Genomic DNA, 24,057 nt, shown 5'->3' on the forward strand with positions numbered 1-24,057 from the left:
GGGCGGCCAAAATTGTTTTTGCTTTGGGCGGCAAAAATCCTAGAGCCGGCCCTGCCTGTTGGTGTTTGTTCTCAAGCAGTGTGGGTGCAGAGCCGGCAATGAGGAACCAACCAGGATTATTCAATTTCTTTCTATATCAAGCTTTTTACACATGAAGCTGCCTCAGAGGGAACTAGGATTTTGACTAGCAAACAGGGCCGTCCTTAGGCATAGGCGACTGCATAGGGCACCCGGAAATTTGGGGCACCCCTGGGTCTTAGTGTCCACCCTCCTGCCTCTTCCTATCCCTGTTCTGACCCTTCCTGCAGGCTCCCACAGCTAGCTGCTCCAGCCTGGTGACTCTTACTCCGGAGGAGATCTAGTAACTTAAAAGTGAAAAAGCCTTCCAGCCTGCCAGCCCTATTAGCACAACATTGAAATTGTTAAAGAGCCATTCACGTGGTAATGAAGCCATTTAACAGGCATTTGCCAATCCCCAGGTATATACTGTCAGTTTTTGAATTTACTAACAAAAACAGTTGTGCATTACTGTAGTGCTTGGATCTTCAGACATAATTTTTTAAATAAATCCTTCAAAAGACCACGCATCTAAAATACACATTTTAATTTTAAATTTAACTTCCTTCCAAAGTCTTCCTGTCCTTTCTGCCATCCCTTTCTCCCCTCACCCCCCTGTTGAAGAGCGGCTAGCTCTTAAAGGGACAACACCCCTTTCCTGCTAGATAGCTGGACAAATGAGTTTCCCTTTCTTCTCTTCTATTTGATGAACTAGTTTTAAGAGAACCATCCAGCAAAATTGGTACCTTAGTAAGACATAAAATCCTTTGTTATGCCTAAAATCTTTGGAAACATTTTTTTTAAAGTTGGTGAAATTTCATACAGGTGTCTATTGTTATGGAGATCACACAAAGTAAATTAGCGTTCCCTTTTTCTAAAAGCAATGAACATTGTTATGAACACACTAAACCTCTGTGACTGATTAATTTAAAATAATGTCTTTGCTTCAGTGAGTTAAATATGTAGTAATGTGGAATGATTACTTTATGAAGGCTTAAGAGTACATTTAAAATATAAAATCAGCTTAGAAATACCGATTAAGAAAATGTAAAACAGAGAAGAGCTGCATCATGTATTCCATAATATGTAATGTTGTATTCAGCAAGACAGCTGACCTGCCCTTACTACAAAGTTTTTGCAAATAAATCTCTGAAACTTCAGGGTATATCAAAAAACCCATGACTGACATTTTTATTCCTAAATTTAGTGCTTTCAATTTGGTACCTTCTGCGTGTCCAGTCTTCATCTTCTGGCATGCAGTGGAAAACATGCTCCATTTTCTTTTGAAAAAAAACACTCTTCTGCAATTTCTTTCTAATGTCATTTGCTTCATTTGGGTTCAGGGATTTGGCTGGAAGGGAGTGAGCAGGGAGGGGGAGGGAAGAGAAGAGGGAGACAGTGGGGAGGGGTAGGGCCGGGCAGAGTGGGGGCTGGGCCTAGGGCAGAGCAAGGGTGGAGTATGGGTGGAGTCACAGGCAGAAGAGGTGGGCTGGGGAGCTAGCCGCCTCAAGCGGCAGCTTTACCCACCACCCATGACAGCAGGTAAGAGTGGGTCGGCTCCCGCACACCCAGCGTGCGCTGCAGTGTCCTTAGGCAGGGGCCATATTTAGAGAGCCGAATGCGCCGATGCTGCGCATTCTGCGTGAGGGAGAGGGTACGGGGGTCTCTGCGGGGAACTGTGACTCTCCGCCACTGTGAGGTGGGCCGGGCAGCTCGGTATCCTTTGCTGCCTCGTCCCTCCCCCCCACTGGGCTGTGAGCCCAGGCTGCTGTCGGGTATGGGGCACCAGTTTAATAATACTGTGTAGGGCCTTATAAATCCTAAGGACGGCCCTGCTAGTAAATAAACAGGAAAGTGTCAATTTATCTTCACAATACTCAACAATGCAACCTCCTTACTCTTTCTTGACCTCTCAATTCTTTTTCCCTCCTGAAATGCTCTGCTCTATAATGCCAGCTGAGAATCAAAGGGAAATGAACAAGAGCTTTCAAAGACAGCCGAGCAGTATGATTTATATCCCAAAACCAAAGGCTACACAGATAGTTCTTCTGGGGACAAACTATACATCAGTAATCACTGAACCAGTTAACCAAAAAAATTCTAGTCTTCTCCCCTCAATCAACTTGTCTACTTCCAGAAGGTGACATTCACTCCCTTGCAAAAGGCCCAGCATAGCACCACTTAAATCCCAAGTAAGCCCTTAAGTAGGCTCAAGAATGAACCAATTTTATCTTTAAGGTACTTTACCCTTAATGAAAAGGTATAATAACAGTTAAAGTATTGCTTCTGAAACTGCTGCAGAACCATTCAAAGAAGGCTGAAGAAGAACAGGTGATTATGCCATACCACCAACTCCTCAATGCTACAGGTTTAGAAAGGGGATCAGGGAAAGAGAAAATAAAGTTGGAGATAATATTATCATTTCCCTTCCCCCATGAGAGGACTAATATGTAATATGTTATTTTGTTATTTTTATGACTATATCACAGTAATACGAACAGGAGTTACTAGATGGTTTACCAGCAGATGGATGTTTTCAGAAACTAGTGTATTATATACTCTAGGTTGATCTGTTGACCTATTGTGCAGCTTTAGTAATAAACTGATTTATCAGATAAAAAATGACATAATAAAGTCTGAATGAAAAAACAATTTTATTTACAGACAGTAGAGCCTTGCTAGCGTGGACACCTCCTAGTATGCACAAACAAGTCAATTTCTCCTTCAATAAAAGAGTTACTAGCTCAGACAATAGTGTAGGGAGGTGTCCGGTTACAAAACCTATTTTTACAATATATTACAGTGCAGTCATGATACTGTAATAATAAATGTACTATGGTACATCTTGTAAAAATAAAGTAAGACATTCTGTACATTTCAAACTATAATTAATTAAAATGAAGATAGAATTGTAAAGTAAATAACAAAAGCATATTTTATGATGAATTACCCTGGCTTTTTAAAATGTTTACTCTTTTACTAACTAATTCACAAAATCCAGTAACTCACAAAGGGCCATACAATCAAGGTGTGCATTAACAAGGTTTTATTGTCTGTATCTTTACAAAGCAGTTAATACACGAGCAATATGCAAGTTGTAGGGGTCAATTAGTTATCAACAGATGCACAACAACAAAAAAGTAACAACCCACAAAACTTACCCCTGGCCTGGGAAGTGATAGGTAGGCACGCTTCTCTCCTACGAACAACATAAGAATATTTGTATGCAGATTTTAATAAATACCATAATACTTCTAGTTTCACCCTCCCTTCACTTTAAACGTACTTATCTGTAATCCTCTCTGAAGTTCACTCAGAATTTCCACTCTTTATCTTGTGCTTCCAGAGACAGATAAGCCAGGAATTCCCCTATTGTTAAGATTTTTAACCCTCGGTCACTGATAGCTGAGCATAAGCCCCTCCCCTTTCATGCCATTCTGACTTTTAGTGCCTCTAGACCCTTCCAGTCAAGTCTGAAATATACAGGAATCAGAACTACTTGAAAAAAAACAAACAAAAAACCAACAGCATCCCCACCTCAGCCAAGGAGAAGGCAGGCAAAAGAATGGAAAAAATTAATAAAAACAACACCTCACCTCAAAAACAGAACCCCAAACTGAGGTGGGTGCATGAGTGGGAATCCTGCGAGATGATATCTACAAAGAAGAATTATGAGTAACTAATTCCTTTCTTTAAAAGGTACCATCATCACATGTTACCCACTCCTGGAAATAATAAAAAGACAATCAAGAAACTGAAATCTTAATATAAAAATAAGTAATGAATATGGGTGCACAGGCACACTTAAAATATGGCATATGCAGAACATATAGTATTGTGATATGTTTTACTGGCATGAGTCTGGAATGGCTGCATCACTCAGCAGCAGTGAAGCCCCCTGTGAGTTATGGAAGGTTGGCCCAAATAAGTGCCAATAAAACCTTTATGATACACTGCACTAATGTATATCTGTATATGCCACATATTTTGTAGAAAAAACTATTTTAGACGCGTGTTTAAGAGAATTTTAGAATTTTTTTATTGGAACTATTTCTTTCATTTCCTGAGAAGTCAGGTGCCTTGGTCATTCTGAGTACAACTGAACAAGAGAGTCAGAGGGAGAGAAAAAAAATTAAAATACATTTAAACTACATCAAAGTGAGCTAAAGAGCTTTCCCACAGATAAACATGTCACAAAAGGGGGACTGTGCCATGTGCTGACAACCTTGCATAGCATCTTCAGCTACTGCGGACCTGTATTTTTCAAAATTCCACTAAACTTGAATTTTTACTCTGATCCTAAGATAGAAGAGCTGTGATGTATCTCTTGTTTAACTAGAAACATTGACGAATAAGCTACTCCCTGACAGCACAGACTCCTTCAGTTCTATGGGTATATGGCTACAATAATATACATCCATGTCATCCTGGCTCACAGAAGGTACAATGGGAGAAGAGGAATATTCACAGGACACCTCAAGTACTGATCCTCTGCACGACACATGGCCTTAGGTGTCCTGCAAAGGTCTGTGTCTTCAGGGGAAGATAAAAATTTGAATCCATTTCAAGAAAGTAAAGAGCTCTGCTCACTTGAGGTGCAAGTACTAAGAGATGGCCCAAAAACATGGAGACTGAGATGAAAGACAACAACAGGAGAAGTGTCAAAACTTGCCATAGTTCTGGTTAAAAATAATTTTGTGAAGGTTAGAAGATGGGAAACACTAGTAGACCTTGTGGAAGGGTTCCTAAACCCCAATCACTCCAAGAAGTCACTGTACATTTCATCTATTAGGAGATGTGTCCTTGGTTCAGCAGACTGGTGGAACCTTCTAGAAACAGTGCCAGTTGGGGAAGCCCACACGTCTTTTGAATGTTTGAAGCCATAAGGGTAGCAAAGTATAAAAATGGGGAAATGGCAACACAACCGTCTCAATTCCTTCCAACTGCAGTAGAGTACAGATCTGGAAAGCATGCCTGGTCTTTCACCAGACCTAGCTAAAAAAAATCTTTTTGCATTTGTAAATAGTTAGTATTTGTTTTTTATAGTTTTAGTAATTTTAGGAAGTTTTAGTGAGAAAACACTTAGCTAGTATTTGAGGCCCTTAAGATGCTTTTTTTGTGCACCTGCTAGTAAGAGAGATCAGGCTCTACAGGTTATATCTCTTGCCCAGCAGTTTTTTGAGTCTCAGATGCAACTCTCTGGAAAAGGCGTGGTCCTCCTCATGTTATTTCATAGGTAAGAGCTACATCTGGAGGGCAAGGAAAGAGGCAGAAAATGCCTCCAGGTAGTCTTATTGCCTTGGCAGCAAAGCTCAAGTTCAGAGGCTCTCAGCGCCACAGGTTCTGTGCAGGACCAATGAGAGCCTCTCTGGCTCCCAGCACATCTCCAGGGTTTAAGACAAGGCATCTAAAATTGGCACTGGCATCTGAAACGGGAAGCAAGACAGATTCAACAAGTAAGGATCTGACCAGTGGATCCAAAGGCCAGCTGGAACACAGGATAAGTATGTTCACACTATCATTGCTTTATTCCCCTTCCATTTCCATCAGTTATGAAGGGCCCACAAACATCTGAGGGTTTTCCTTCTAAATCTCTTTCTCAGAGGAACAAGCAGACTCATGTTCCCCAGGTTCGATGTCACACTCTTCAAAAGCTCCTGGTGGGCCCTTGTATCACCCTGGGGAAGGTCCTGCTATCACCTCATCGGGCGAAGATGATGAGGAGGCAGGTACAGGTGGGGCGGCCAACTCCACCGCTTCTGTCAGGGGAGCATCGGCCAAGGCTGGCTGTCCCTGGGGAGCTTGCTCCAACTCTGCGTCCACGTCAGGGGGCGGGTGGGAGACTGTCGCTGATCATCTTTCAAATGCCCCTAAAACCAACCGATGCCCTTGCGATGGATGGAGAAACCAAGAGGCCGGCCACTGGCCCTGGGGTTATGCGGCTACTGGTGGCCCAGAAGGGAATGCCAACGTCCCCAGTGGGTGACCTTGGCCTGCAGGCAGGTCTTCCTCCTCGCTGTCATAGCCTGAGGAGGGAGAGACTTGTCTGGGGGCCCAGAACGGTACTGAGGCCTCCTGTCTATCCCATTCCTATCAGCTCTCTCCGCGGACCTCCGTTGGGGACCTGCATAGACATGAAGGCTCTTGGTGCCATGACTCCAGTGACCGGTGTTGGCATTCGGCAGATTGGCGACAGTACCCTGGTGATCGACGCATCACGCTTTGAGAATGGTGCCGTTCCACAGGGAGCGGGAGCAAGAGGATAGACGTCTCGGAGACTGTCAATGTGCTCGCAGTGATCTGTACTGGCAATCCAGAGACCGATGACAAGGCACCTCGACCCTCTGGAGTGGTGCCGAGGACTGAGAGACCGACTCGGGCGCTCCCGACACTGGGGCTCTGGGGACTGGTGACATGCCTCTGCAGATCTGCGCCAGACCGCCAGCGATCGATACCGGGACCCCGAGGAATGCTGCCTAAAGTCCAGGGACCAATGCTGGGAACTCTATCAGGTAAACTGACCTGCATCTGGGGGCTGGTGGCACTGTTCAGGCGAGCGCTGACGGGGCACCCCCTGCAGTGGAGAGTGGTGCCGCGCTGATGGAGACCACTGGAAGGGTTCCAGGGCATGTTTACCTCTCGAACGGGGTACCTTTACTAACCGACGTGGGCAGCACTGAAAGAGACAGTATGTCCTTAGTGGCCTGAAAGGCCTCCAGCATGAATGGCACTGCCAGGTGCTGAGTGCCTCTGCCAGTTCCTGCGGTGGTGGTGGGGTCTGAAAGTGGGTTTGACAGCTCAATGGGAGCTGGAGCCTGGCTAACGTCTGGAGGGGAAGAGCTGCCCCGCGCAGGTCTTTGCTCTCCTCCCACTCTCTCCTTCCTTTTCCGGGATGTAGGAGAATGCCCTCTCCCAGCCTTTCTTTACTTTTTAACCTGTACTGGGGATGGGGATCAGCACCGGTTGGAGGTCGGTGCTGGCGGTGTGCTCTGCACCGAGGCCACAATGCTTGGAGCAGAGTCTGATCTCGTTGGCTCCGAGGCTGGTGCAAGGGCCGACTCCATAAGGAGTGCTCGGAGACCAATGGCCCGCTCCTTTTTGGTCTGCAGCCTGAAGCTCTTGCAATGTGACACTTGTCGCTCATATGGGTTTCCCCTAAACACTTCAGGCAGCTTCTATGGGGGATCACTGACTGGCACAAGTTTTTTTGCAGCAGTCACAAGGCTTGAAGCATGGGGACCACGGCATGCCCTGTCTCTAGGCTAAGTCCCGCATGGGACTAACTAATTCTAGCTTAACACTAAAGGAACTATTAACTATACAACTTTAACAACTATATACAACAAATTTGCTACTAAGCACAGCTGAAATAGGAAAGCTTGCCGGGGCAAGGAGATGTTCCAGCACCGTCACTGGCAGTAAGAAGAAAGTGAGGGAGGGGGAACCGGCAGCACCCCTTATACTGGTGCATACGCGTGCCACTCCAGAGGGCACCAGAGCCAAACCCCTACAGATACCACTAAGGGAAAAGCTTCCAGCACTGGGGCATGTGGGGAGCACACACACCTACAATGTAATGGACATGAGCAAGCACTCAAAGAAGAACTTAAGAGAAGTGCAAGAGACAAAGCTGATTTTGTAAGTTAAGTTTTCCTTGTGACACGTGGTTAATAAAACAGAATGCTTACATCATGTGTGGTTATTATGACATAGCTCTAGCCATGGGGTATAAAGTAACAAAAAGGACACTGATGCCATGACAAGGCCACCTCAGAAGGCAAGGCATATATGTATACCCACAGCTAGATGACTGGCTGGTCAGAGCCCAATCCCAAGTAGTTCTAACATTCCATGAGGACAACTTGCTATTTATTTAAAAAGTTGGGCCAAGAGATTAACTGAGGGAAAAAATCCTGCATTACCCTAACTCAGAGAATCATCTTCACTCGGATAATTTTGGATTTGATACAAGGCAGGCACTCCTACCAGAGGACAGAGGTACTTCAAAATATGTAAGGCTAGAAACACTGACAGGTAACATGTCAACCAGTGGTGTTTTTCCATAGACTGATAGGCCTCAAGACTTAAAGCACTTATGCAACTCCTTATGCTTGACTAAGAATGAGGCCCTAAAGCATAGGTTAGTGCAATAATACATCCCCAATGTAGATAACATATCTCTTCTGCTGCTGATACCCCAAAAGGTGTCAACTCTTTCCACTGAGAGAATCAATGGAGCAACATCCTGAAGAATGCAACCTCCACTAACAATGATCGATTGTCTCAGATGCTCAAGTCTGGGCTGCTCACTGAAAAACTGACTTCAGGAACCACAGATACTGGAATACCCAGGAGGATAAAATATACAATCTGAAAGCTGGAGGCAGTCAGATGGTCCCTCAAGTCCAGGTAGCTCTGCAAAAGGAAATTACATTGTGTAGAAGTGGTGCCTAAACCATCAGATACATCCCATAGTTCATCTGGCATGGAAACACATCCTCATGGACCAGCTCAGGCAAAATCTTCAAGACAAACAGTCTTTGTTGGTCTCTAACTGCTTCAAAACTTAATTGCTCAGGTCAAATTTAAGACATCTTGCTAAATCACAGAACACTATCTACTTCAGTCTGTTAAAAACATTTCTATTTATGTGAGTAACTGTGGACAAAAATCTCTCTCCAACCACAGCCCCTATCTCAATCCCGGAGTACTTATTATACCTCTCATCCATGAGACTGTCCGTATCTTCTATAAAAGGTGCACTTTACAGCCATCTGCGCTCACAATCCAGAAGTAGAAAACAAGAGCATGCTTGGTCATCTTGTAGAGAAATACTTTATTAATGGACTATAAGTGAATAGAATCGCTCTGGTGAAAGACAAATACCCACCTTGGACTTAAACTTAGTGCTCACTGGGGTAATGAAACCCCTTTTTGGATCCACAGCTTACTGCCTTAACAAATGTGAAAAAGGTGAGCAAGCTCCAGGGTCTTATGGCTGACCCTCCTTTTACAATCTTCACTACATGACAAAGTGGCCCTTCACCTACAACCAATATTCCTTCCAAAAGTGGTGACTGATTAACATGGTAATCGCACTACAAGTCGGCCAGCTTTCTTTCCAGGACCATGCTTCCATCAAGGAGAAGCCAAGTTACCCACACTAGAGGTGAAGCAGGCATCAGGGCACTAACTGTCTTCCTAAACAGATCAAAAGAACACAGAAAATCATTCAGGTGTTTCATTGCCCCAACATCTGTCCAAGTGAACCAATCTCTGCACTGAAGAGTGTTATAAATTAGCAAATGTTCTGGATGACATCTCAGGTATGCCAAGCTGTCTGATTAAAGGGGCCACAGTACTATGGGGAAAGCAGGTACAAAGCAACAAGAAAGAAAACCATCAAAGAAGCTATCATAGTAGCACCAAGAATCCCAGTTCAAAAGTGTCAAATACTGAGGTCTCCTTGGTGCTATGCACAAAATCTCAAAGTGACAAGCTGAAAACCCTTGATGTCAGAGGAAAATGGAACATGGGCACATTGAGACTGTCTCAGCATAGTCACAAGTATACTGAGACCCAAACTAAAATGGAAGCTTTTGCATGCATGCGCACTTACATACACACAACCATCAACAAAGGAACTGAGTGGGAGAAGAGTGTAAACAAAAATAAGGGAAACAGCGGCAAACACCAGAAGAGAAGAAACAAAACCAACATACAGCTTAAGTGAGGAGCGTCTTTGCTGACTGTACTCAAAAAAACGGCATGAAGACTCTAGAAGGGCACTGATAGTTGAAAAAGGCACAAAAGTGAGGCACTCAACTACCAGTGCCTGAGAGGGGCAAAATGCTAAGAGCTAGGAGTTCCCAGCCTGTCTTGTGGTGGAAGATAAAAACTTATGAGTGAGAATTCTGTGTGCATTTTGTTGCCAAGGTAGGTGCAGGTGAGATTATTCTCAGAAATTTTTTTAAGCCACTAGATACAAGATCATGTCTTCCAAAGGCAAAATTATTCAAGCCCAAGATAAGTCATCTTTGACAAGGAGATCACCCACATGAATTTATTCATGGATTTTATATCTATAATATAAGTTGTGTATACACAAAATATTTTATATTTACATTTATTTCATCATTTTGGGATCCAGCTGTCAATAAAATTATCAAAATGAATATGCGCCATACCTCGGTTCTTCTTTCTCTTTACCTTCCTTTATTCCATTCTCTCTCTCTCTACTGATATTTTTTTTCCTCTGTCTTTTTCAATTTTTATCATTTCACCTCTCCTTTCTTCTTCCATCTTCCTTGTTACTGTTCCACCTTCTAATAGTTCTATCATTATTTTCCCCTCAGTTTCTTCCAGTCTCTTTCTTTTTACCTTGTCCTTGTGTCATCCTCCTTTCCCACCACATGCTATCTCAATACTACCCCTCAGTTTTCTCCCTGCTCCTTCAGTCTCTGTTCCTTCCAAAACTACTACCTTTGCTTGTGTTCACCACTCTCCTCCCCCACAAATCCGAACATCTAATCAACTCTCTCAAATCACAAATCCTCAGAAAGGAGGACAGAGGGGGGACCACTAAAGGGAAAGATATTCTTTTACACTTCTCAAGGCATGGGGAACTGTCAAAGGATTCTTCTTTGCACACCACAGAGCAGAGGGAGATTGAAGAAGGGGAAAATGCTTTGCTCACTTGCTCCCTTTCCCTCAATGAGAAAGACATCTACTGACTGCAATGGTTGGATCAGGCACTCTGTTCTAGGGCAGATTGAGCTCAACTCTCCCTTACTCAGAAAACAACTGTTTGGTAGGGACAGTCCTGCAGACCAATGATGCAGTAATTCTCTCATGAGGTATATGCAGCCCTGCAAAAGACTGTTTATCATAAAAACAATTAGCCAAATTTAACCTAGGTGTAAACTGGAATAACTCCACTGAAATAAATGGAGTTGCATCTTCCTACCTCCAGGGTGAATTTGGCCCCTTTTATTGAAGGCTTTCTATTTAATCTATGTCAATTATCAAATCTTAGTTTGCAAAGTGCATAGCTTGCTAATACTTCTAATAAACACTGATGTAAAATCAATTGCATACCTGCTTATACAAACAACAGATGAGACAAACACATTTTGAATCAACAACATAGAAAATGCTTACTTTATTAGATGTGCCAAGAACATTCGGTTGCCCTTCAGTGTTTGTCAACAGCAAAGGTTTCTTTCTCTCAGGCTTTTAAATACTAGTTCTATCATACTCTCCATATCAAATCCAAATGTTTTAGAGGGACAATACAAAATTACAGTATTTTAAAAACTCTGAATTTCAGAATTAAGGAGAAAAGGCACTATCTTCCTACATTTTTATGTTCTATTATACAGACTCAATCATACTCATAAGAGCAAAGTATTTCTCACATTTGTACTAAGTAAGATAAAGATGATTTTACCAATCTCAATTTTAGAATAAGTAGTATAATTTACAATGGGAAACAAGACCATATGCTCAGGGCCGGCTCCAGGCACCAGCCCAGCAAGCAGGTGCTTGGGGCGGCCAACGGAGAGGGGCGGCACGTCCAGCCCTTCGGCAGCGGGTCCCTCACTCCCTCTTGGAGTGAGGGACCCGCCGCCGAAGACTGAAGCGGTGGCAGTAGAGCTGCCGCCGAAGTGCCGCAGATTGTGATCGCGGCTTTTTTTTTTTTTTTCCCCTTTTCGCTGCTTGGGGCGGCAAAAACCCTGGAGCCAGCCCTGCATATGCTAATATAATGTTATCAAGCCCTACACTGTGACTGGATGTGATGAGATTATTACTTGATGAAAGCATCCACAAATTGTCATCTCATGATGACATGATTAAATATTTAGCCTCATCTTTCACCTATTATCAACTTGTTCCTAGAAAACAAAGTAATGCTGAAACTGGTAAAGTGATTTTTAGGGTTATTGCTGGTAGCCATTGCCACTAAGGCAAGCCACATTTGGAAGTCCATGGAGGTACTATCATAAGTACTTAAGTATTATCATAAGCCACAAATCAAATTAAGTGAAACATAATGGAGAATACAAAGAGGGGTTCACCCCCATTTTATTTTTCTATCAGGGTCCTTTTAAAAAAGGTATCTCCCCCCCACCCCCCGGCCCTTTTATAATAGCCAGTTAGAGTCAAAAGGCTCAGTTATGTCCCTCAGCAGGCTGAGCCATGATGGGAAGGAGGAGCAGTGCCTGAAGACATGCCTAACATAATGCTTTTTGGGTGCTATAAACATGTAGAAATACGTCCCTTGCTGCACCTGTAGAACAGGAATAGCCAATATCTACTCCAGCCCTGCTGATGCATGGTATGAGGTTTCTATCATTGCTGGCTATCCACCTTCTCCCCCCAACTTCCATGTCTGGCATTCATATAATGGCTACCTTATGCACAGGTACACTAAGAAACAAGGAGACAGCACAATCTCCTCTTCAGAATGTCCAGGGCAGCAACCACAATTTGGCCCCAAATGCCATGGTGCATATTAACCGTACAGCTGTACAGAACCCATATGGCTTGTAGTCACTGCCTATGGAAGACTATAGGAAAAGTAACTGTCGCTAACAGGATACGCTAGGAATGTCCTCTAACCTACTTCAAAACCAATATTCAATTTTTGTGGGTGATGAGTAAATACTTTGCTGCAAAACAGCACTGTTCTGCTCTAACATTTAAAATATAACAAAACGAACACCCAAAAAGGTTTTTCCTCCATCCCAATGAGGTAACGTGAAACTATTTCCTAAATACATAAGAATTCAATAGATTTCAAATTGCATAGTCAGTCTTAAAACCTCCTATTTTTACATAACTTGTAGTAAAGATAGTTAGCATTTGATACAATGTAATTTAAAACACAGCATCATTTTGCTACTAAAGAAAGAAAGTTGGGTTATTCGGACATAACTAATCCCAAACTATTTTGATTTCCTTGATAAATGGTCTGAAAAGCATTGGAACTTGTTCAAGACATGCAAAGATGTCTTCAGTTATAACCCTAACCATAAATCTGAACATGTCTTCTTCATGATGTCACATTATAACAAAGATAATTTTTCTACTTGATTTTTCAAGAGCACAATTAACCTGCATTTGCCAATTGGAATTAACCTACCTACATAGTTCTTGATGAAATTCCAAAAATATAAATTCCCTTAACTCAGAGAAAGTTAATAATCCCAGTTTAGCGACTGATCCTGTGAGGTAATGAGTGCCCTCGGAGGGCTATCATCTTCTTGCAAGATCAGGCCCATAATCAGGATCTCACATCCAATAGTTCCAGAATAAGATGAGGAACAGGTAGAACATGAACACACAAGTTTCCCATTGTTTTCATATTCCTAACTATGCTATATCACATGCTGCTTATTTAGCCCTGTTCATAGTTTTAGTATATTTTAATTCATACTTTATAAAACATCACAGATAATATATGACTTTGCACCAAGAAAGACAACAATTTTCAGGTGAATTCCTTGTAGCAGAAGTTCACCAAAATACAAAAATGAAGGTTTACTAGCTTGACACTTCAACAAAAGGATTTTTTCAAAGGTCGTCAGTTAGTGAAGTACTGTATGTAATGACAATCTGTCTACCCTGATTCAGAACATACAGTGATAGCTTAGATATGAAAAATTTGTGTTAAATCCCTGTGTTTGTCTAATTTTTAACCAAATCATTGCATTTTCCTGAGTAATTTTCTTAAAACACAAAACAGATTCAACATATTTAGGCTTGGAAGGATTACATTTTTATCAGTAAATGTAGATTTCACCATACACACACACACACACACACACACACACACACAACGTATTTCCATGGATGATGACTGAAATTTACAGCTAGGCGAAGTTAGAAAAATACAAGAAAATGGTGCTAGAGAACTTGCTAGAGTTTGACTTATGGATATTTACTTTGTATATTCTGACGTGATGTGACAATTTGTGTTTTAACACTTCGAAGCTTTAACTTTTTGAATCTCAACGTCTCCTGTCATTAAATAATTATTGTCTGACCCCCTCCCCACAATAATTTCCTGCAACTGTGAACATTTAAATCTATAACGTTTTTTTTTAAAAGTGCTTAAAAATAAACAGCAACATTATCCAGTAAAATTATTTTTAAAAATAAACATAATTCTGCCAAGCCTAAATATATGGCATGTTATACTGTACCTCTATATTAACCTGAAGAATGACAAACATTTAACTGCACAAAAGTGATATGCCAAGCTGCACTGAAGACAAACTTTTTGAAGAAAATTTAAATTACATAAAAAGAAACACCAGGATATTTTCTTAAATTTTCAAAAAAGAATACCATATAGAGGTGACACTAAAATGAGAGTAAACACAGATTTGTTCTTCAAAGTTCCATGGTTGTATTCTACATGTTGTACAAATACCAGTTAACTTACCAACCAGAGAAAACATCCCAAGATTGTGTGGAGTCGTCAGAGATTCCATCCAGGAGAAAGGACAGCAGTTCAAAAATCAAATAGCTACATTCACTACATTATGAAGTGAATAAAATTCAAGCTGATAGTACAGAATTAAAATAAATATTTGTTTTCCAGGAATACTGGACAATGAAAAGCCTAGCAGAATGGAAAAATTTTGAAAACTCAAAGACTACACTTCAAAAATAAAACTGAAATGCTAATACTAATCATACAAATCCCTATGATGAAACTATACTTGTCAGACAATTCAATTTACGTTCTGTTTACAATTTGTGAGAATTTTGATTGGTATCACTCAGTGACATATTAGGTCATGACAATAGATGGATATGAAAACCATATAACTCCTTCAGCCTTTAGGCTCCATTCCTGCAAAGGTTTACAACATGTGTTTAACTTTATGTACTGTGAGCAGTTCCATTTGATTTCTGTGGGACTATACATAGTGCATGAAGTTAAGCACATGTATATGTTTTTACAGGATCTAGGTCTTAACCTTAGGTTTTTAAAATCAAGTGTTCTGTATTTTATGTAGCAGATCTGATAATTATACTCCAATCCATTGTTTCTATAAAACTAATATACTGAATTGATGTAATATTACCTAGATACCAAGTTGTCATTTAAAAAAAGGAGTGTTTATTTTGTATCCATCTGCAGAAAACAGCATATTTGCTACACTGCAGCTTAACAGAACAGGTAAAATACTTGGAATGCTGCACTTGTGTTATGATGAACAGCACTCTTACCTCGTCTTCCCTCAAACACATCATTGATTTCTCTTAACAACATGGACATGTCACTCAGCTGGGACTCCCAAGCCTCACAGAACACATCAAGATTTTCTTTTGCAATCTTACTAGATGGATGTAATGTCAGTGTTTCTGCAGCAGAAATTATCTGGAAAAAAAATGCAATAATAGAGCAACAAATGTTAAAAAACCCATCTTCTCATTTAATGTTACAGGCTAATTTGCAAATGCCTCCACACACAAAACAAGAAACAATGTCAACATTAAGAAAGGGTTAATATTACATCTGTTGAGCAAAGACCGATTATATTTCTAAGGCCTTTCGCTGGAACATTCTGGTATTAAACATATTTGTGAATACAGTTTTTTAAAAATCAGCATGGACAAAGAGTTCTAGCATATTAGACAACAGGAAAGAGAAGTAAAAGAATACAAGTATTTCATAGGTGAGGTAATATATCTTTTATTGGACCAATTTCTGTTGTTGAAAGAGACAAGCTTTCGAGCTTACACAGAGCTCTTCTTCAGGTCTGGGAAAAGTGACACAACTAAATACAAGGTGGAAGAAATGGTTACTTCCTTTAACTATGTTTCTTCAAGATGCGATGCAGACTTGTATTCCACTTATGTGTGTGTGCGCCCAGCATGCTGGAGCCAGAGAATTTTGCATAGCAGTACCCGTAGAGGGGTGGCACTTTGGCCTCATGGCCTTAGCCCCTCCCCTGGCTATATGAGGCAGCACCACCCCAACCCTCCTCAGTTACTTTGCACTGAATGCCCAGAGTCTAAAATTCAAATGCAGAGGGGATGGAGGAAGAGTCGTGGAATACACGCCTGCATCACTTCTTGAAGAACCACAATTACAGTTAGTAGCCACTTCTTCTTCAAATACAGGCAGCCGTGTATTCCACTTAGGTGACTCACAAGCAGTACCCATCCCTGGAGGCAGGGCTCAAAGTCTACTTAAATAAGGATTGCAGGACCACCCTACCAAAACTTTCATCCACTCTGGAAGATGCAATAATGGCGCGTAAATGTATGGATGGATGACCACATAGCAGCCCTGCAAATGTCCAATACTCAGATGTCACTGAGGAATGCTATTGAGATCCCTTGCGCTCTCATTGAACAAGCTCACAACTACTGAGGAGGCACAGCCAAAGCTATTTCATCTGCAGTCTTGATACAAGATGTTATCCATCTAGAGATAGCCTGTGAAGAGACTGCTTTCCCTTTCATACGATCTGCATATGACACAAAGAGACAAGGCGAAGCATGAAATGGTTTAGTCCGGTCCAGGTAGAAGGCTAGACATCGCCTGACATCTAACATATAGAGATGCTGCTCTTCTGGAGATGAATGCGGCTTAGGAAAGAACACAGGTAAATATACCTCCTGCTTCAAATGCAACTGAGAAACCATTTCAGACAAAAATTCTGAATGTGATCGTAAAGTCACTTTGTCCTTCTGGATGTTACTGCAAACAGCAGGGCTGTCTCTAGGGGGCTACGGGGCCCAGGATAGAGGTTTCTATCTGCCGGGGGGTTCTCCCCCTGGCTCCGCCCAGGCCCCGCCCCCACCCCACCCCTTCCCCCAAGGCCCCACCCCACCCCCAGTCTGCCCCGCCCCCATCCTGCCTCTTCTCCACCCAATTCCGCCCACACCCTTGCTCCTCTCACCTACCCCCCAGTGCCTCCTGACACTGTGAAACAGCTGATTAGCAGTAGGCGCTGGGAGGGAGGGGGAGGTGCTGATTGGCGGGGCCGCTGGTGGGCAGGAGGTGCTGGGGGTAGAGAGAAGTTGGTAGGGGGCTCCTCCTCGCCGCCCCCCGCCTACCCACCTCCTCACTAAAGCGCGGGGCCCGGGGCAGTCACCCCGATTCATTGTAACCCGGGACAGCTCGGGCTACCAGGAACGCAGTTTTCTGACACAAAAATGGAAAGGGACAAGATGCCAGGGGCTTGAATAGAGATCTTATTAAAGCCACTTGGACCATGTTAAGGTCCCACAGAGGAACCGGCTCCCAGATCTGAGGATGGAGATGAAGAAGCTCTTTTAAGAATCCTGCTACTATGGCATTGGAGAAGACTGATCTTCCCAGAATGGGGCGATGAAACACTGCTATTGCTGCCAGATATACTCTCAATGAGCTAAGTGCAAGGCCCAGCAACTGAAGATACAGAAGTACTCCAAGATGTACTCAACAGAAACCAATGTCAGTTGAACTCCATGGGCTAACAACCACACCGAAAACCGCTTCCATTTAGTTGAACAGGCCATTCTGGTAGAGGGCTTTGTTTTGTTGAACAGGACTCGTTGAACAGCCTCCGAACACTGCATTTTCTCCTCATTTAGCCACGAAGCCAGCCATGTCAGGAGATACAGGGAGCTGAGCACAGCATATACGGAGCAACCATGATCCTGGGTGAGTCGCTCAGGATGGAGAGGAAGGGGTATGGGAGACTGAATTAACAGCACAAGAAGGTTGTACAACAAACACTACCTTGGCCATGCCAGGACAATGAGAATGAGATTGGCCTGATCCACTTTCAGCTTGAGGATGACCTGTGGAATGATCGGGAGAAAAGCATACAGGAGAACTGACAGCAAGCTCATGTAGAAAGCGTCAGACACGGAGTTCGGACCGAGGCCCCCATCAAGAGCAGAACGGATGACATTTCCTGTTGTCCCTTGTGGCAACCAAGCTGATCAACGGAATTCCCCAAGCTGTGAAGGTGACCCAGAGAATGCTTGTCTTCAGAGACTACATGTGGCTCAGGGAAAAATTCTTGCTCAGTGATGCTCTCCTTGATGGAGAACTACCACAATCTGACCACCTACTGGCAGAGCATCCTGGTGTGTGCTCCCCCTTGCCTGTTCACATGATACATCCTAGTGGTATTGTGTGTAAGTATGTGAACCATGAGTCCCGGATACAGTACAGAAAAGCAGGTGATGCATTGCAGATGGCCCAAAGCTCCAGCACATTGATGTGCAGTGAGAACTCCTGCTCTGACCAGACTCTGACCTTTCAACGACCCCAGATGTGCTCCCTAGCCCATCGGGGAGGGGTCGGTGACAATAGACCTGGTTGAAAAGGGCCAGACGAAGAGAACACCCTGATAAAGATTCTCTGGAAGCTTCCACCACTGCAAGACCTCCTTGTGTGGTACCAGGAAGCAGTTGACAGGACCTGCTCCATCCCTTACACCAGTATTCACATGGTGCCAGTTCGTGCTCCTTCTGGAGGAGGCAGACAAGTCCCCATGAAACCTGGAGCGACCTGGATCTGTCGTATGCAACCTTCTCATGAGCACACTCTATGGGGAATAACTCCTCCCTTCCTTCAGAGCACAAAACAGCAGCAGTATCAGAACCCGAGAACAACCTCTGATCCAACTTAGGCAGCAGTGCTGAAGCAGGCTGAATGGCCTGTTCTAGCGGGTGTTGCTTTTGACAAAAGATCCCTCACCCAGTATTATGAATGATTTGCAAATCGAACACCGCTCCTTGATGTGGACTTCGCCTAGGCACAGCAAACACCATGTGTGGGGATTGTTGTTGGGGATCACTACCCCACACAGCAGACACTGTTTAAACCCTGGTGAGGGTGTCACCAGGGAAATAATTAAACTAAACTAACTAACACTATACGAAGAGTACTAATTAGCTATATACAACTAGAAAAGTCACTAAAAAATAGTGAGTTTAGGAACTATTCAGAGCGCCGACTCCAGCCAGGGCGAGGGGGGTCAGGGCAACGCAGCCTCATGTAGCCAGGGGAGGGGCTATGGCCACAAGGTATGAGTGCTGCCCCTCTACGGGTACTGCTAGGCAAAATTCTCTGGCTTTGGTGCGCTACGTGTGCACATACGTAAGTGGAATACACAGCTGCATCTACTCGAAGAACAGTCTGTTTAGCATAAGTAGTTAACACATAAGCTTGAAAGTTTCTCTCTCTCACTGACAGAAGTTGGCCCAATAAGAGATATTACCTCACCCACCTTGTGTGTCTAATATAATTAATGACTAATAATAAATACTTAGCACTTTAAAAGAAGCTATTTGTGTTTTACAGGGGTATCTGCTGGCAGGCATATAGATAAACAAACAGTGAATGAAATATTAGGTACAGTATTGCTGTACATAGGTAAGGATGCAGTATTTGATGCAGTATTGTTCTACATAAAAATATATAGTTACCTGTGCATATACTTGTGTGACAACTGCAAAGAAAATTTATCCATAGGTACTTACAAATGATTAGTCAGTGTTTGTAAAATACATTTTAAATATAAAGCACTATGTAAATACTAATTACTATTATTAGGCACAATATTGTTAAACCCCTGAAATAGCTGGTGGGCTGTGTTTACATGTGTAGTAGTGGCATAATTTTATACTTGGGTAAGCACGGAGGTGTAAGCTTTTAGTGGGTGAAATTCATCCCTGTACAAAGGGACAGTGAAGGCCTATGTACCAATGAAGTCCTATTTAAACTTTCAAAACAGGAATTAAATGATTCATAAGCTTTATATTGGTCCTCTGCACAGAGGTGAAAATTGCCCTACATAAATAAGAGACTGACTGGTCAGATCTTTGGGTGGGTTGTGGCCACTTTGCAATGCACTGCTAGCATACTTTGGCCACAACACTCAAGCGAACGGCCCATGGTGGATAACCCTAGTGATCCTGCAGTGGTACAGGGGCTCAGACCACACAATCTCCTTGCTGCTGGCATGGTGGGAAGAGGAGTGCATAGTCACTGAAAAGGAGGCCATGGTGAGGATACCCCTACTCTACATCTGTCCTGGGCTAATATTCAGCCCCAAGTGGCTGGTATAAGCCAGCATAATTTAAAGCAGACTCGAAGCTACAGCACATGCCGGGAAAGCACACAGGGTTTGTAGGAGCTTTATGCCAGCTTTGCACAGTCTTCCAAAATGTCTAGAGCACAAATCAAGATGTACCAGAAGATCTAGCTTGGACACCTGTCTAGAAATATTTACACTGCCTCCTACTTGTAATATTTTCATTATGTTTCTTTGTGAACTGAACTGGCATGCCTCCAAGAACATATGTTGAATGTTTATCTTAGTGTATATCCATTTTACAAAATTCTACTTAAAATGTGATCAAATGAAAGGTAGGCATACCTGTGGGCCAGTGACCTGAAAGGTGTCTTCTGCATGTATGCAAGTAATTTCAAGTGGCTCTGTTCCAGAAACATGCCTCAACAAGCGACATGTCTAAGAAAAAAGTTAATATATTTTGAAGAGTAAATAATATTATAAATAAGATATATTAAAGAAGGGTACACAGCAGTAAAGTTTATTTTCTTTTCATTGCTGAGAAAAGGTGCAAACCTATCAGGTACAGTACATTTTTCAGAAATTGCATCTGGAGTAGCAAACATGTATGAATTATTGGGTCATAATTCCAGCAAGGGGTTCAAGTGAGATCAAACCATGAAAACAAGGATCGAGCTATTTTCCCTATTGCTTCTCCTTCCCCTTTGTCCTCCTAAGCCTCAGGAAAATTTTAAGAAAAGAAGTTATATTAGAGTGTGTTTACATGACTGACCTTCAAGTCAGGTAATGAAAAGTTACCAGGCCTCACAGTAACCTTAACCTGATCATGCTTACATACATTTGTATTTCTGGTAGCAACTCCAACATCTAGGTTGCTTAGCACTTTCCACATTAAAAATTCTTGCAACCTTTTTTTGAGACGGTCTAAAAACTTCTATCATTTGATGCAGACTTATGGATTTTGACAGGAAGAAAGCCCACAGGCCAGAGAAGTGCCTTTTCTATGTCCAGGGAAATTCTGGCTGTGATAGAAACTTTTGAAAATCACTATTTCCATTCAGCGACTTACCTTGTCAGTAAAATGTTGGTAGAAAGTCAAGTAATACTGAATATAAACATTTTAATGTAAGGTCAGGCCTGTGCCACCACTAAACACCACTACACTGCATTGTGATCCCCAGGTGCAGACAGCCTTTCAAAGCGTATGTCTACACCACAATAAAAGTCCCCAGCTGTCCTGGATCAGCTGACTCGGGCTCATGGGGCTACAAAATTGTGGTGTAGATGTTCAAATTTTGGCTGGAGCCTGGGCTCTGGGACTCCTTGAGAGGGGAAGGTCCGAGAGCCCAGGCTCCAGCCTGAGCTTGAAAGTCCACACTGCGATTTTATAGCCCAACAGATTGAACCTGAGTCAGCTGACCTGGACCAGCTAAGAGTGTTTTATTGCAGTCTAGGCATACCCTAAGAGGGGATGGGAAAGAGAAAGCCACATCAGGCTCCACACAGTAATCCCCCCCAGAGCCAGCACATGCCGCTGCCTCCTCCTCCTCCAAGGGCATCACATGGGGAAGGAGTTCCCTCACACCCCAGAAGGGGAGCAGACAGAGAGCTGGGGGGAGGGGTGTGATTCCTCCAACAACAGCCCAAATTTAGAACATGGCTCCAGCAGCCCATTCCCCCCCCACCCATGCTGGGACAACCTTCTTCTGCTTCCAGCTAACTCTACTGATGGTGCATGATGGGAGGGGGCTGTTACAGTTGTAAAATATATATATATATATATATCTATATATTTATTTATTTACATTTTTCCATATTTAACCCACTCACACTACATTAAAAACATTATTTAGTTACAAAGTCTAATACTTGAAAGTTAAAAAATTCCAGAATTTATGTTGGCTGTGAAACCTTAATTCTGCATCCTTGTTGGTATGCATTACGACACAGTCTTTAATTACTTGAGTAAATTTTTTCCCCCCACAGGATCCCAACTCATTCATTGCACAGGATGGAGAGCATTCAGAGAATGAACTAGGGTTGTACAGTGAATGAGGCTGTTCTCTGTAGAAGTTGTCAGGTGTATAGAGAAAAAAGACAGGGGACTGCAGAAGAGAAAAAACGGTCTTGCAGTTAAGGCTGGTGAACGTCACACGTGAGAACTCAACTCTATCCCTGTCTATGCCAAAGACTTTCTGTATGATCAGGAGCAAGTCACAAACCAAAATGTTGGCAGGTGGCCCCTACTGTGCATTCCTCATTTTCTGTGTGCCCAACTTGAGAGTCCTGGGGCCAGATTTGCACACGTGCAGAGCACTAAGCTGCAACTGAAGTTAAATTGAAGCTATGGTGGCCACTCTGCATCTCTGCCAGTAGGAAGAGTGGTCTATAGGAATGAGAAAGGTGTTGTGAATTAGGGGGCTCACAAGTTCGAATCCTATCTCTGCCTGATTCAGTGTGACCTTCAGCAAATCTCCGTATCAATTTTCCCCATCTGTAAAATGGTGTTAATAATGCTCTCTTACTTCAGAGGAACTGCGTAAATAAATTCATTAATATTTATGAGGCACTTAAAAACTACAATGATGAGCACCCTAAAAAAGACTATGAGGAATTAATACTTATGTATTCACCGCAGGCTTTGGACAGTGTGCAGTAATTATGGCAGATGCCATACACTGAATGACAAGGATAAAAATACTGAACAGCTGTCTCATTCCCAGAACACTGTTCGGCCTGTGACCTGAATGAGGCAGGGGATTGGTGGAAAATACATAGTCTTTAAGTACATGAGCTATACTATCAGTGCAAATACACAAGGGGAAAGAATTCAGATTGTAAGTGTAACCTTAACCCTGGCATTTCCTAACTTTCAAATGCTTGACTATGTAACAAACATTCTTTCAATGTGCATTTTTTCCTATGTAATAATACTATTCGTGTTAATTTTTTTAAAAACAAAATTAACAGGATATGCAATATCATCAAGTTGAAATATGGTCCTCATAGTAATATTTCCTGATGGTTGTTTAAATTTCAAATGCAACAGTTTAATGCTGTATTATATGAGCTTTTGCTCCCACTGAAGTCAATGGGAGCATAGAGTGTGCATCCCAGGACAGCATTTTTTCTTATGTTCTTAAAAGAAAACCAAAAGAAAGGAAAAAGTCTACAATACTCATTTCTACACCGATATCATAGTGTACATTCACAGTTGAATAAATATGAAAGATTCAGAAACTTGGCAACTAAGAAATTCTGTAGGAGAAATTGTTGCACAAGAGTATTGCAAGTTACTTATCCAAGTAGTAGTCGAAGTATATAGTCCTCTGTAGCCATGTAAATAACATAACTCTACACTCAGAAAACAAATGTCTTTCAGCAAGAAACTTGATCAGTGATTACTAGTCACATGGAAAACTTCAATTTCAAAGTTCATCTCATTTTGACGTATCTTTGAGCAAAACAGTGTCAAATTGATTTTAAAGCAGAAAAGAACTTTTCTGCCATATTCTGAGCAAAATGTATTAGTTTTTGAGCAAACATTAAAAAGCAACAACTCACTTTTGGGCTGAGAAGGAACATAGAAAATGACAGCCCAAAAGGAGAACTTCTGAGAAAGTTACAAACCCCTGTTTCACTTGCTTTATGATTGAAGTCCATATGTAATCCTAACTACAGTGTTCCCCATTTGCCAGCGCAATTACTCTTATGCACTCTCACATGCACAGAGCTCTCTACCTTTCGGTATGTTTATTAGAAGCAGGATTAATCTAAATGCCACATTTGGAAGTTATCCCCAGTGCTTCAGACATAGATACAGCAAAAGCAGATGTTAAAGTGGAAATAAAAATAGAGTACTTACTCTGTGTGTATGTGTGTGTGTGTGTGTATACACACACACACACACACACACACACACACACACACACACACACACACA

At 42.4% G+C, this 24,057-nt stretch overlaps 1 protein-coding gene across 2 annotated transcripts in view; it reads right to left on the reverse strand.

Annotated features, from left to right (window-relative positions):
- CTNNAL1 (catenin alpha like 1) overlaps nt 1-24,057 on the reverse strand; it is a 142,557-nt gene that overhangs the window by 17,119 nt on the left and 101,381 nt on the right. For both annotated transcript variants that reach the window (XM_024202558.2, XM_024202557.2), the window contains 3 exons: nt 20,460-20,552; nt 15,301-15,451; nt 3,219-3,256 (listed from right to left, as the gene is read on the reverse strand). In XM_024202558.2, coding sequence (XP_024058326.1) covers nt 3,219-3,256; nt 15,301-15,451; nt 20,460-20,552 — 282 coding nt within the window. The remainder of the gene's footprint in view (nt 1-3,218; nt 3,257-15,300; nt 15,452-20,459; nt 20,553-24,057) is intronic.

Source organism: Terrapene carolina, unplaced genomic scaffold, assembly GCF_002925995.2.
Source record: "Terrapene carolina triunguis isolate 2854851 unplaced genomic scaffold, T_m_triunguis-2.0 Scaffold613, whole genome shotgun sequence".
NCBI lineage: Eukaryota > Metazoa > Chordata > Testudines > Emydidae > Terrapene > Terrapene triunguis.